Source organism: Prionailurus bengalensis, chromosome A2, assembly GCF_016509475.1.
Source record: "Prionailurus bengalensis isolate Pbe53 chromosome A2, Fcat_Pben_1.1_paternal_pri, whole genome shotgun sequence".
Classification (NCBI taxonomy): domain Eukaryota; kingdom Metazoa; phylum Chordata; class Mammalia; order Carnivora; family Felidae; genus Prionailurus; species Prionailurus bengalensis.
The window spans coordinates 54,715,633-54,728,758 of NC_057348.1; the positions used below are offsets into that span (position 1 = coordinate 54,715,633).

Below are 13,126 nucleotides of genomic sequence, written 5' to 3' on the forward strand. Positions count from 1 at the left end.
CAGGCTCTGCACTGTCAGCTCAGAGCCCGATGCGGGGCTTGAGCCCACAAACTGTGAGATCATGACCTGAGCTGAACTTGAACGCTTAACCAACTGACTCACCTAGGCGCCCCTGTTGTGTTTCTATACACTAATAACAAGCAATCTAAAAGAGAAATTAAGAAAACAATCATTTACAATTACATCAAAAAGAATAAAATAACCTAGAAATAAATTCAACCAAGAAGGTAAAAGATCTGCACACTGAAAACTGTTATGACATTAATGAAAGAAACTAAAGAAAACACAAATAAATAGAACGATACTTGGCACTCATAAATTGGAAGAGTTAATATTGTTAAAATGTCTACACTACCCAAAGCAATCTATGGATTCAATACAATTCTTTTCAAAATTCCAATGACATTTTTCACAGAAACAGTACAAAGCAATCCTGAAATTTTTACACAATAACAGAAGACCAATAGCCAAAGCAATCTTGAGAAAAGATTGGAGACATCATGTTCTCTGATTTCAAACTATATTATAAAGCTATAATAATCAAAACAGTATGGTACTGGCATAAAAACAGAAATGCAGATGCATGGAATACAAGACAGCCCAGAAATAAACCCACACTTATATGGTCAATTAATTTATGACAAAGGAGCCAAGAATATACCATGGGGAAAGAAAGGACAGCCTCTTCAATAAATGATATTGAGAAAGCTGGATAGGCACATGCAGAAGAATGAAATGGGACCATTATTTTACAATACACAAAGGTCAACTCAAAATCAACTGAAGGCTTGAATGTAAGACCTGTAACCATAAAATTCCTAGAAGAACACATTAAAAAAATAGTAAACTCAACATCAGTTCTGGTGATCATTTTTTGGATTTGACACCAAAAGCAAAAATAAACAAATCAAACCACATGGAACTGAAAAGCTTCTGCACAGCAAAAGAAACCATCAACAAAATGAAAAGACAAACTACTGAATGGGAGAAAATATCCGTAAATTATGTATCTGTTAAGGGGTTAATATTCAAAATACATAAAGAACTAGGGGGCGCTTAGGTGGCTCAGTCGATTAGGTATCTGACTCTTGATCTTGGCTCGGGTCATGATCTAGCAGTTCGTGGGTTAAAGCCCTGTGTTGGGCTCTGTGTTATCAGTGTGGAACCTGCTTGGGATTCTGTCTCTCTCCCTCTCTCCATGCCTCTTCCCCACATTCTCTTTCTCAAAATAAATAAACTTAAAAAAAAAAAAAAAGAACTCAAACACCTCAACAGCAAAAGCAAACTTTAAAAAATGGGCAGAGGATCTGAATAGTTACTTATTTTCCCAAAGACGACAGAAAGTTGGCCAATAGGTATTGAAACAATGCTCAACATCACTCATCATCAAGAAAATGAAAATCAAACCACAATGAGATAACCCCTCACACCAGTCAGAATAGCCAGTATCAAAAAAAAAAAAAAAAAAAGCAGTAACAATTGTTGGCAAGAATGTGGAGTAAAGGAACCCTCATGCACTGTTGGTGAGAATATAAACTAGTGCAGCCACTGTGGAAAACTGTAAGGAGGTTCCTCAAAAAAATAAAAATGGAAGTATCATATAATCCAGCAATTCCACTTCTGGGTATTTATCCAAGGAAAACAAAAATACTCACTCAAAAAAGATATATGCACCCCAGGGGCACCTTGGTGGCTCCGTCGGTTAAGTGACTGATTTCGGCTCAGGTCATGATCTTGCAGTTCGTGAGTTTGAGCCCCGTGTTGGGCTCTGTGCTGACAGCTCAGAGCCTGGAGCCTGTTTCAGATTCTGTGTCTCCCTTTCTCTCTGCCCCTCCCCTGCTCACACTCTGTCTCTCTCTCTCTCTCTCTCTCTCTCTCTCTCTCTCTCTCTCAAAAAGAAGAAACAACATTAAAAAATGCACCCCAAAGTTCACTGCAGCATTATTTACAATAGCCAACATATGGAAACAACCTAAGTGTCTGCTGATGGATGAATGGGTAAAGAAAATGTGGTAAATATGTGTGCATGTATATATGTATGTGTATTTATTTATATACAAATGAATACCTATTCAGCCATAAAAAAGGATGTAATTTTGCCATTTGTGACAACATAGACCCTGAAAGTAGTATGCTAAGTGAAATAACTCAGGCAAAGAAAGACAAATACTGTATGATCTCACTTATGGAATCTTAAAAAACAAAGCAAAACAAAATACACACACACACACACACACACACACACACACACACACACACGCTCAATGGATACAAAGCACAGACTGGTAGTTGCCCAAAGGGGGCAGGGGTGGGCAACAGAGGTCAAAAGGTACAGATTTCCAGTTACAAAGTAAATCATGAAGATGTAATACACATAATGGTGACTATAGTTTACTGAATTGCACACTAGAAAGTTGCTAAGAAACTAAATCTTAAAAGTTTTCAACACAAGAAAAAAATTTCTAACCATGTATGGTGATCACTTCACAATCTACACAAATATCAAATCATTATGTTGTATACCTGAAGCTAATATGATACTATAGGCCAAAAAAAAATTACACACGGACATATCCTTTGTCCCAACAATCCTACACTGAGAAACTGATCTGACGGAAGTATTCTCGCAAGTGTTAAATTGAACAGGTAAAAAGTTATTCATTGGAGCATCCATAGACATCAAGAGAAAGAAGGAGTGGTTTCTACATGGAACTACCTCCAAAAGATGTTGTTAAGAAAAAAGAATATAGGACAGTCTGGACAGAATGTCTACATGAATGAAAAATATGCTGTACATTATTTACACATGTGCTTTTGGTAGAGTGTGTCTGTGAAAGAACAAATAGCAATATGTAACAGTGGTTACCTCATGGGAGAGACCTGGGTGACTTGTGGAAGAGGAAGAAGGGAGGTGTATGGTTTACTCTATACTCTGCTTGGTGTGGTGTGATTTTGTTACAGCAATGAGTACCTGAGAGGGGCCAGAAGAATATCACAGCGAGAAAGGAGATGTCTGATGGCTGTGGACAAAGAAAGGGCAGAGAACAAGTACTGGCGTTCCAGAAGGGATGTGTAGGAATAAAGAGGTGGTAGAAGAGAGAAGTAGGGAAGCGGGTGCTATAAGGGCCCAAGTAAAGATTTCACACTCTAAAAAATATACATGAACAGGCGCACCTGTTTATAAGGAAATTTGCAGAGGCGCCTGGGTGGCTCAGTCAGTTAAGCATCCGACTTTGGCTCAGGTCATGATCTTGAGGTCTGTGAGTTCTAGCCTCGTGTCGGGCTCTGTGCTGACAGCTCAGAACCTAGAGCCTGCTTCAGATACTCTGTCTCCCTCTCTCTCTGTCCCTCACCTGCTCGTGCTTTGTCTCTCTCTCTCTCAAAAATTAAATAAACATTAAAAAAAATCATAAGGAAATTTGCAAACCACTGGCCTGGAAAGACTGCATCATGATGAAAACCTGTGAGATTTACTGAGAAGTCACCTTGCAATTGGATGGGTTCGATTATGCCTCATTCTCAGAGAAGTGGGTGCCCTCCTATGGCTCTTACCTCCTTCTCTCCTTCCACAGTCCCCACCATAGACCTCTGTATCCTCAAAACAACAGCTTTTAACTCTAGCCACAAGGCTACTGCCCCCACTCTGAGGACTGCCACTCTTCCCACTTGGCCCCAAAGCCCCGTTGCAGCCATTAGGATGACAGGATACTGACAGACACAAGTCTATGTTCCAGATCACCCTCTGCTGGCCTGCATAACTAGGTATGTTGGCCACATTATCATTATTAAAAACAGTAACATAGGGGCGCCTGGGTGGCGCAGTCGGTTAAGCGTCCGACTTCAGCCAGGTCACGATCTCGCGGTCCGGGAGTTCGAGCCCCGCGTCAGGCTCTGGGCTGATGGCTCAGAGCCTGGAGCCTGCTTCGGATTCTGTGTCTCCCTCTCTCTCTGCCCCTCCCCCGTTCATGCTCTGTCTCTCTCTGTCCCAAAAATAAACGTTGAAAAAAATAAAATAAAATAAAAACAGTAACATAAATCCTGGAATTGGAGAAAACAGTTATAAAGGACTTAACTAAGACAACTGAATGACATTTTAGAATATAAACTATGGATTAGATAATGGTATGTTTCAATAATTAATTCCCTGATTTTGATAGCTGTATTGTGATCATGTAAGAAAATGTCATTGTTCTTAGGAAATACGTACATATTCAGGGCAAAGAGGTGTGTTATTTCTATTCTCAAATGATTCAAAAAAATATACGTACATTTACTCAGAATGTTATAGCAAACAATTGGTTAAATTGGGGATATATATACAGGATTTCCATGTACTATTTTCTGTGTTTGGAATTATATAAAAAGAAACCTTAAGAAAAATTATAAGTCATTTGCTAACATTGATATTTGCTTCCTATAAGTTTACAAGCATTATCTCACCTAATCCTTTTAAAATCCCATTAAACAGGTACTATTATTGTTGTCATTTTCTAGCTATAGAGGTTACAGAAACTTTCTTCAGAGTCACACAGCTGAGAGGAGATAAAATTTGATCCTAAGTCTGTTCCATTCAGAGCCAAAGATCCTAAATGTGACCTAGGTCTATCACCCTTAGTGTATAATTTTTTCCTCTTAACCTTATCACAGAAGCCACCATTTGGGTTCCAAGCATTGTTATTCATGAAAACATCATAGCACTTATTCTCTTCCCAGGCCTCAGGGCATTGGAAATTCATGACTGAAGTCAGGGCTAGAAATGAAAACTTTATCGAAACCATTACCACCAACATCAAGAACCCAGAAATCATTCTATAACCTTAGTTTTCCTTAAAACACAAAACAAACAAAAAACAACAACAAAACCCTAAACCTTGAAATAGTTCAGTTGCACTTGTCCATTTTATTGACAGTTCATGATGAAAAGATTTTCAAGTATATTTACCATACGTAGGAACTCATGCCTAAGAGTTATCCTCCCCAGAGAGACTAAAAGCTCAACACTAAGAATCTATTCTATAGGACTTCTGTTCAAGGGACCTTGCTACAATCCAGCCAGGACAGCAGTGTCACCACAGGCCGAGGACCAGGGCATGGGCTTAGCCCCTCTGTATGGAATGGGATGGTAGGATAGCCCTTGGGAAGAGATTCTTCTCATACCAATATGGGCGGAAATGTGCACTCTCTCAGTATATACACTAGCTACTGACAGTCTCTTGGGGAACTTTCTGTGTTCTCATCTGCCCTAAGGTGGTTGTGAGCCCATTATGTACAGGCAATGGTTGAATGCAATTAGCTCCTTTCCCAGTTGGGGCAGTTACATAGGCAGAATCCTAATATCTACTACATAAAACTATACAAGACCCATTTTCAAGTCATAATGAGCAAAACAAAAGAGAAAAAATAATTTGGCTATGAAGTTCCTAATTCTGAGGAACAGTAAAACCTCTAATGTTGGGCCCATTACTTCTGAATTTCCAAACACTCAGATATGTGTTCCTTACTGGTGTGAGGTTAAAATGACTTATATGAGCTTCAGTGTTTATGATAAAATATTATACAATACAGACATAATGAGAATATAATCTTTAACTTCTTTCATTTACTTATTAGAACTCTTCTATGCTTACTTTATAATAGATAGTCCACAAAATCACTTTTTAGAATGGGTAAACATTATAGAAATTATGTAGTTATGGTATCATATTGTTCACTTATACCAACTTTGGAATAAACTGTAAATTGAAAGCAATCCTTTTACTCATTCACTCAAATTACCTGTATGCCCTGATAGTCTTTCAAATTTGTGTTATGTAACTAATGTTTTTTCTGCCATTCATCTTTGTTCATGTTTTTTGGTTTGGCTTTGTGATTCAGCTTGCTGAGGAAACTATGAGTCTTTAATCTGTGTCATCAATTATTATCTCTTCTTCTTGGCTTGTTGATTAAGATTTCAATATACATATCTTCCCTTTGTTCAATGGGCCAGAGGCAGCTTCAGAGCCCTGGGGAAGACTAAACTTCCCATAAGTGAATATCAATTAGTAACAATAACACTAGTAATAATGGTTATTGTAATAGATAATTAGTACATACTGAACATCAGTATGTGCTAATCACTGTTCTAAGCACTTTACAAGCAATTATCCCATTGATTGATTCCTCACAATAACCTTATGAGGTAAGTACTACTATCACATACATTTTCTAAACCAAAAAAGCAAGGCACTGAAAAGTTAACTTTCAAGGTCAAAATAGCTAGAAAGTGGGGCACTGAACTTGACTCCAAGTGGGGGCCCATACACTTAACTACTAGGATATACTGCCTCTCAATGTGGATGCACATAAGTAATAAAATGGTACTACATCCCAAGAATTTGAGACAGTTTAGACTTTTGCATTAAAAGTAGTAAGTTAGTTCAATCAATGTAAACTTTTTTTTCTTTTTTAAGAATAAATGAGGTTGTACTATACTTGAGGCCCAAGAAGCACAACTCCTTAGTGAAATTCAAAGGCAGGTTTGTTCTAGAAAGGATTCAGAAGGCAGGTCTGCCTTTGGGCAGGTGGCTGGAACCAAGTGGGACTGGTGCAAGTACCTGAATGCGCTGAGGTGAGGCTACCGCAGAGTCGGTGGAGATTATCTGGATGCGCGGGGAGGGGCTGGTCATCCCTGGAGATTCCGGCCGAGAGGTCTGTGTCCGTGGTACCTGTGGGCAAGAAATGGGCTGGATCACAAGGGGGCTTACAAAAATGTCCGGTGGTAGCTGAGGACCATGCCTCTTGCTTTCACTGTGGCTTTGAGTAATACACTTGAGTAGTTTTGGTATTTGGACCCAGAATGACAAAGAAACCAATGAGATACTGCCACAGGATGGCCATAAGAAAATACAATCTTAAAAGAGTTATTTCTAATGTTGAAAATGCAAAAACCAACCAACCAACCCCTCCCCAAATAACCCCCCCACAAAAACACAGGAATTTTCAAATCTGCTCATATAACTTTCATAAAAGAAAGTACCAAAGTACCTTTTTAGAAATGGTATTTGAATGTTTTCACTGTCCCCAAAACCAGCTGTAAAACACTCCTTTAAGATGACAGTTTCCAGAAGAAAGGCTCTCACAAACACCATAGAGGATGGCAAAAAAACCCCAGCAGTACGCTGAAAACTTCTGGGATCAGTACTTGTGAAAGAGTCCTGGCAATATCCCAGCCCCACTGGGATGGGGCTGGGAAAAGCCCATCAGTTATACAAAGGTCTGGAATTTCGCCAATACCTACTAAAAGGCAAGGTTCAAGGTTCTGAGTGGTCACCTGGGCACCTGAGGTGGGCAGATACTTTTCCTTGAATAAAAGCGCATCATGAACCAATGCTTTACAAACTCTTCCAAAAAACAGAAGAGGGAACACTCCTCAAATTCATTCTATGACCAAAACTAGGCAAAGACATCACAAGAAAAGAAAACTACAGGCCAATATTCCTTATGAGTATAGATGTAACAATCCTGAACAAAACACTAGCAAACTGAATCCAGAGACATATAAAAAAATCATATACCATGACTAAGTGGGATTTACCCCAAAAATGCATGATCGGTTCACCATATTAATTAAACAATGTAATACACTATATTAACAGAGAACAAAAGCCTCATCACCTCACACAGAAAAACCATCCAACAAAATCCAAATCCAATGCCATTTCATGATAAAAACATTCAACAAATTAGAAACCAGTAAGTTCTCAATCTGATAGAGTATCTATAAAATACTCACAGCTTAACAGAACACTTAATGGTGAAAGACTGACAGCTTTCTTCCTAAGATCAGGAACTAGACAAACATGTCTGCTTTTGCCACGTGAACTCAACACTGTACTGCAGGTTCTAGCCAGAGCAATTAGGGAAGAAAAAGAAAGAAAAGCATCCAGACTTGGAAACAAAGAAGGAATACTATTTCTATTTACAGAGAATATGATCATGACACGACATGATCATAAAGTCCTAAAAAAAACCCAAAAAACAAAAAACTATTAGAACTAGTAAATGAGTCCCAAGGTTGGAAGATACAAGATCAATATATAAAAATCAACTGTATTTCTATACAAGAGCAAGGAACAACAGAAAATGAAATTAAGGAAGTATTCCCACCTCCAGAACATTAACAACAGGAATAAATACATCAAAAGAAGTGTAACACTTATACACTGAAAACTGTACACATCATTGAAAGAAAGTTAAGAAGGCCTAAATAAATGTAAAGACATCTGTGTTCATGGGTCAGAAGATTAATACTGTTAAGCTCTTAATACTACTCAAACCGATCTACAGATTCAGCATAATTGCTATCAAAACTCTAGCTGCCTTTATTGCATAAATTGACAAGCTGATCCTAAAATTTTTATGAAAATCCAAGGCAATCAGAATAGCTCAAACAATCTTGAATGTTTTGGGGTGTCTGGCTGGCTCTATCAGTAGAGCATGCAACTTTCGGTTTTGGGGTTGTAAATCTGAACCCCACATGGGGTGTAGAGATTACTTAAAGATAAAATCTGTTGAGAAAAAAAAAAAACCAACAAAACAATCATTAATTGTTCTGAGTTGGAGGACTCACACTTCTTGATATCAAAACTTATCACAAAGCTACAATAACCAAAACAGTATGGCACTGGTATAAGAACAGATATTTAGACCAATAAAAATGAATAAAAAGCTCATAAATAAACCCTCACATATATGGTCAAATGATTTTCCACAAAAGTGCCATGACAGCTCAATGGGGAAAAGAGAGTCTTTTCAACAAAAGGTGATGAAGCAACTGGACACAACATACCATATGAATGAAACTCGACCCCTCCCTCATACCATCCAAGCAAATATTAACTCGAGAGAGGAAGGACTCTGGAAAAAGATGGCAGAGTGGGAAGCACCAGGAATTTGTCTCCCCACCAAACCTTAACTGCACAGGTAGAATCTGACTCATGTAACTATTTTGGAACTCTGGAGTCTATTGGATATTGAAGGCTTGCAACTTCCAGGGGAAGGCTTGGACAATAAGTTGTAGTTAGTTTCTCAATTTTGGCTTCTCTTAGCAGCTGGTAGCAGCTGCCCATCTTCCATGTCTACTCTGAAGCCATGGGCACACGTTCCAGAAACAGCTTGCATACAGCTTGTGGGAGCCCAGGTGGACAAAAGGATCCTTGTCCTCCACAAATACGGGGGATGTGTGCTCCAGTCGCTGATTGCTACTTCTAATCACAGAAGTGCAGAAAAAGAAGGGACAGCCATTGATGCTGTACTTCCCCCTATTGTTGCAAGCCCCTCTGTTTCTAGCTTGAGTGACTTCCAGGGGCCTTAAAGTCCTGGATTATTTCTCCCCACTCCTCTATTTTTCTGTTTTTCCTCTTTTGGGATCCAAACATTAAAGACAAGGACATTCAAGAGCAAATGCATATACAGGAAAAAATAGACAGTGACTGTACACGCCTAGGGGAAGGCACAGGTCTGAGAAAAGACCTCAGAAGTCCTTAAGTTTATACGTCAGGATGATCCTTAGCACAGAGACAGCCTAAATATTAAAAAACAAAAATAAAAACAGTAACAAAAAACAGCAAATTCTAGGAAGGGGGTAGAATCAGATTCCCAGAGTTACCACATTAATAGATTCAAATATCAAGTTTTCAACAACAAAAAAATCACAAGGCATAAAAAGAAACTGGAAAGTATGGGCTATCTAAAAGAAAAAAAAATAAATCAACAGAAATGACTGCTGAAAAATCTCTGATGTCAGGTCTACTAGACAAAGACTTTAAAAACAACTATCTGAAAGTTACTCAAAAAACTAAAGGAAGATGGGCAGTAGCCAGAACTCAAAAGGGATTCAAAAAACAAAAACAAAAACAAAAATCCTAAAGAGAAACCAAAAATAAACTCTGGAGCTGAAAAGTACAATAACTGAAGTGAAAAATTCACTAGTGGGATTCAAAATCAGATTTGATCAAGCAGAATAATTAAAAACCTTGAAGACAGAACAATGGAAATTAAGTCTGAAAAGCAAAACAAAACAACAAAAACATTGAAGAAAGCTGACCAGTGTTACGGAGCCTACAGGCCATCAAGTAGACCAACATATGCACTGTGGGAGTCCATGAGGAGGAGAGAGAGAAAAAGGGGCAGAGAGAATATCTGAAGAAATAATGCCAGAAAACTCCCCAAATCTGAAGAAAGACATGAATATAAATACCTAAGCAGTTCAATGAATTCTATATAAGAGGACCTCAAAGACACGTTATAATCAAACTTTCAAAAGACAAAGAATGCTAAAAGCAGTGAGAGAGAAGTAACTCACATACAAGGGAACAATTATGTTACTTGCGGATTTCTCACTGAAAACTGTGGAGGTTGGGGCGCCTAGGTGGCTCAATCGGCTGAGCGTCCAACTTTGGCTCAGGTCATGATCTCACGGTTTGTGAGTTCGAGCCCCGCGTTGGGCTCTGTGCTGACAGCTCTGAGCCTGGAGCCTGCTTTGGATTCTGTGTCTCCCTCTCTCTCTGCCCCTCCCCCACTCATACTCGCTCTCACTCTCTCTCAGAAATAAACATTAAAAAAAACAAACTGTAGAGGTCAGAAGATAGTGAGCTGATATATTCCAAGTGTTCAAAGAAAAAAACTATCAACCAAGAATCTTATACCTGGAAAAACTGTCCTTCAAAAGTGAGGGAGAAATTAAGACATTTCCAGATAAACAAAAGCTGAGAGAGTTCATGATCAGTAGACCCACCCTGCAAGAAATGCTCAAGGGAGTCCTGCACAGTGAAATGAAAGGTCATTAGACACTAATCTGAAGCTACCTGGAGAAATAAAGATCTCAAGAAAGGTAAATACATGGGTAATTATAAAAGCTAGTATTATTGTAACAATGGCTTATAATGTATTTTTTGTTTCCTACATGATTTAAAAGACTAACATGTTTAAAGAAAAAAAACTGGGGCGCCTGGGTGGCTCAGTCGGTTAAGTGTCCGACTTAGGCTCAGGTCATGATCTCACGGTCTGTGAGTTCGAGCCCCGCGTTGGGCTCTGGGCTGACCGCTCAGAGCCTGGAGCCTGTTTCAGATTCTGTGTCTCCCTCTCTCTCTGATCCTCCCCTGTTCATGCTCTGTCTCTCTCTGTCTCAAAAATAAATAAACGTTAAAAAAATTAAAAAATAAATAAAGAAAGAAAAAAAACTATTAGTGTAAAAGCTTGTATTAGAACTCCAAATCTTGCTTTCTACATAATGCATTTAAAATAATTATTAGTTTATGTTTTGGAACACATAATATACAAAGATGTAATTTTGTGACATGAACCAAAAGGGATAAGAACAGAGCTCAAAGGAGGAAAGTTTTTGTATATCACTGAAGTTAAGCTGGTATAAATTCGAACTAGAGTGAATGGATGTTAAATATAATTACCATGGTAACCACAAAGAAAATAGCTATAAAATATACAAAAGGAAATGAAAAAGGATTTTAAACATCTTACTACACACAAAAAAAATCAACTGAATACAAAAGATAGGAATGTAAGAAATGGGGAACAAAAAAAGCTTTATAAGGCATACAAAAAAACAAATAACAAAATGACATATAAGTCCCTCCTTATCGTAATTCTCTAAATGCAAATACATTAAACTTTCCATTCGAAAGAGAGATTGGCAGAATGTATAGAAACTCATGTTCCAACTATATGCTATCTACAAGAAACTCATTTTAGAACCAAGACAGAAATAGAACCAAATGACACAAATATCTAGAAAATGAAAGGAAGGAGAAAGATATTCCATACAAATAGTAACCAAAAGAACCACAGGTGGCTGTACTAATATCAAACAAAATAAACTAAATTTTAAAAGGTTACAAGAGACAAAGAAGGACACTATACATTAACAAAAGGTTTCAATGTAGCAAGAAGATGTAACAATTACATTTACACATCTAATAACAGACCACAAAAATATGTGAAGAAAAAAATGACAGAATTTAAGGGAGAAATAGTTCTGCAATAATGGCTGGAGACTTTGAGGTACCTTGGGCTTGGTCAGTCAAGTATCTGACTTCAGCTCAGGTCATGGCCAGTTAAGCACCTGACTTCAGCTCAGGTCACAATCTCGTGGTTTGTGAGTTTGAGTCCAGCATTAGGCTTCATGTTGACAGTGCAGAGTCGGCTTAGGATTCTCTCTCTCTCTCTCCTCCTCTCCTTGCCCCTACCCCACTCTCTTAAAATAATAAATAAACTTTATAAAAAAAAAATAGTTGGAGACTTCAATACTTCAATCTGAATAATGGACAGAACAGACAGACATAGTATATGCAAAGAAATAGAGAACTTAATACAACAAACCAACCACACACTATACAGAACACTTTACCCAGAAACAACAAATACTCAGAAAAATTTCTCAGGTACACACGGGACATTCTCTAGGACAGACCAGGTGAGGTCACAAGTAAAGCTTCAACAGATTTTAAAAGACAGGTAACATACAAGGTATCTTCTCTGACCATAAGGGAATAAAGTTAGAAATCATCAACAGAGTGAACCAAGAAATGTCCCAAACATGTGGAAATTAAACAATATATTCTTGGTGTTGGATCAAAGAGGAAATTATAAGGGAAATTAGAAAAAGCTTACAGATGGATGAAAACAAACAAAACATTTATAGGACAATGTGAAAGCAGTGTTAAGGGGTAAATTTATGAACTATAAATGTTTTGATTAAAAAACCAGAGAGATTTCAAGTGAACAATGTAACTTTATAACTTATAGAACTAGAAATAGAATAAACTGAACCAAAGCTAGCCGGAGACAGGAAATAATAAAGATTATCACAGAGATAAAAGAAATACAGAAAAATAGAGAAAAATCAATTACAACAAAAGTTGGTTCTTTGAAAAGATCAACAAAATTGACTAATCTGTAGCTAGATGGACTAAAGGAAAAAAAAAAGAGAAAAGACTGCGATTACTAAAATCAGAAATTAAAGTGAGGACATTACTATCAATTCTATAGAACCATAAGGATTATAAGAGAATATTAAGAACAGCTCTATGCCAACAAAATTGTTGGCATTAGATGGACAAAGGCCTAGAAA

The 13,126-nt window shown here is 37.8% G+C and overlaps 1 protein-coding gene across 2 annotated transcripts in view; it reads right to left on the bottom strand.

The window, feature by feature from the left end:
- NR2C2 (nuclear receptor subfamily 2 group C member 2) overlaps positions 1–13,126 on the bottom strand; it is a 101,057-nt gene that overhangs the window by 42,791 nt on the left and 45,140 nt on the right. For both annotated transcript variants that reach the window (XM_043588209.1, XM_043588210.1), the window contains one exon: positions 6,594–6,704. In XM_043588209.1, the coding sequence (XP_043444144.1) occupies positions 6,594–6,704 (111 nt within the window). The remainder of the gene's footprint in view (positions 1–6,593; positions 6,705–13,126) is intronic.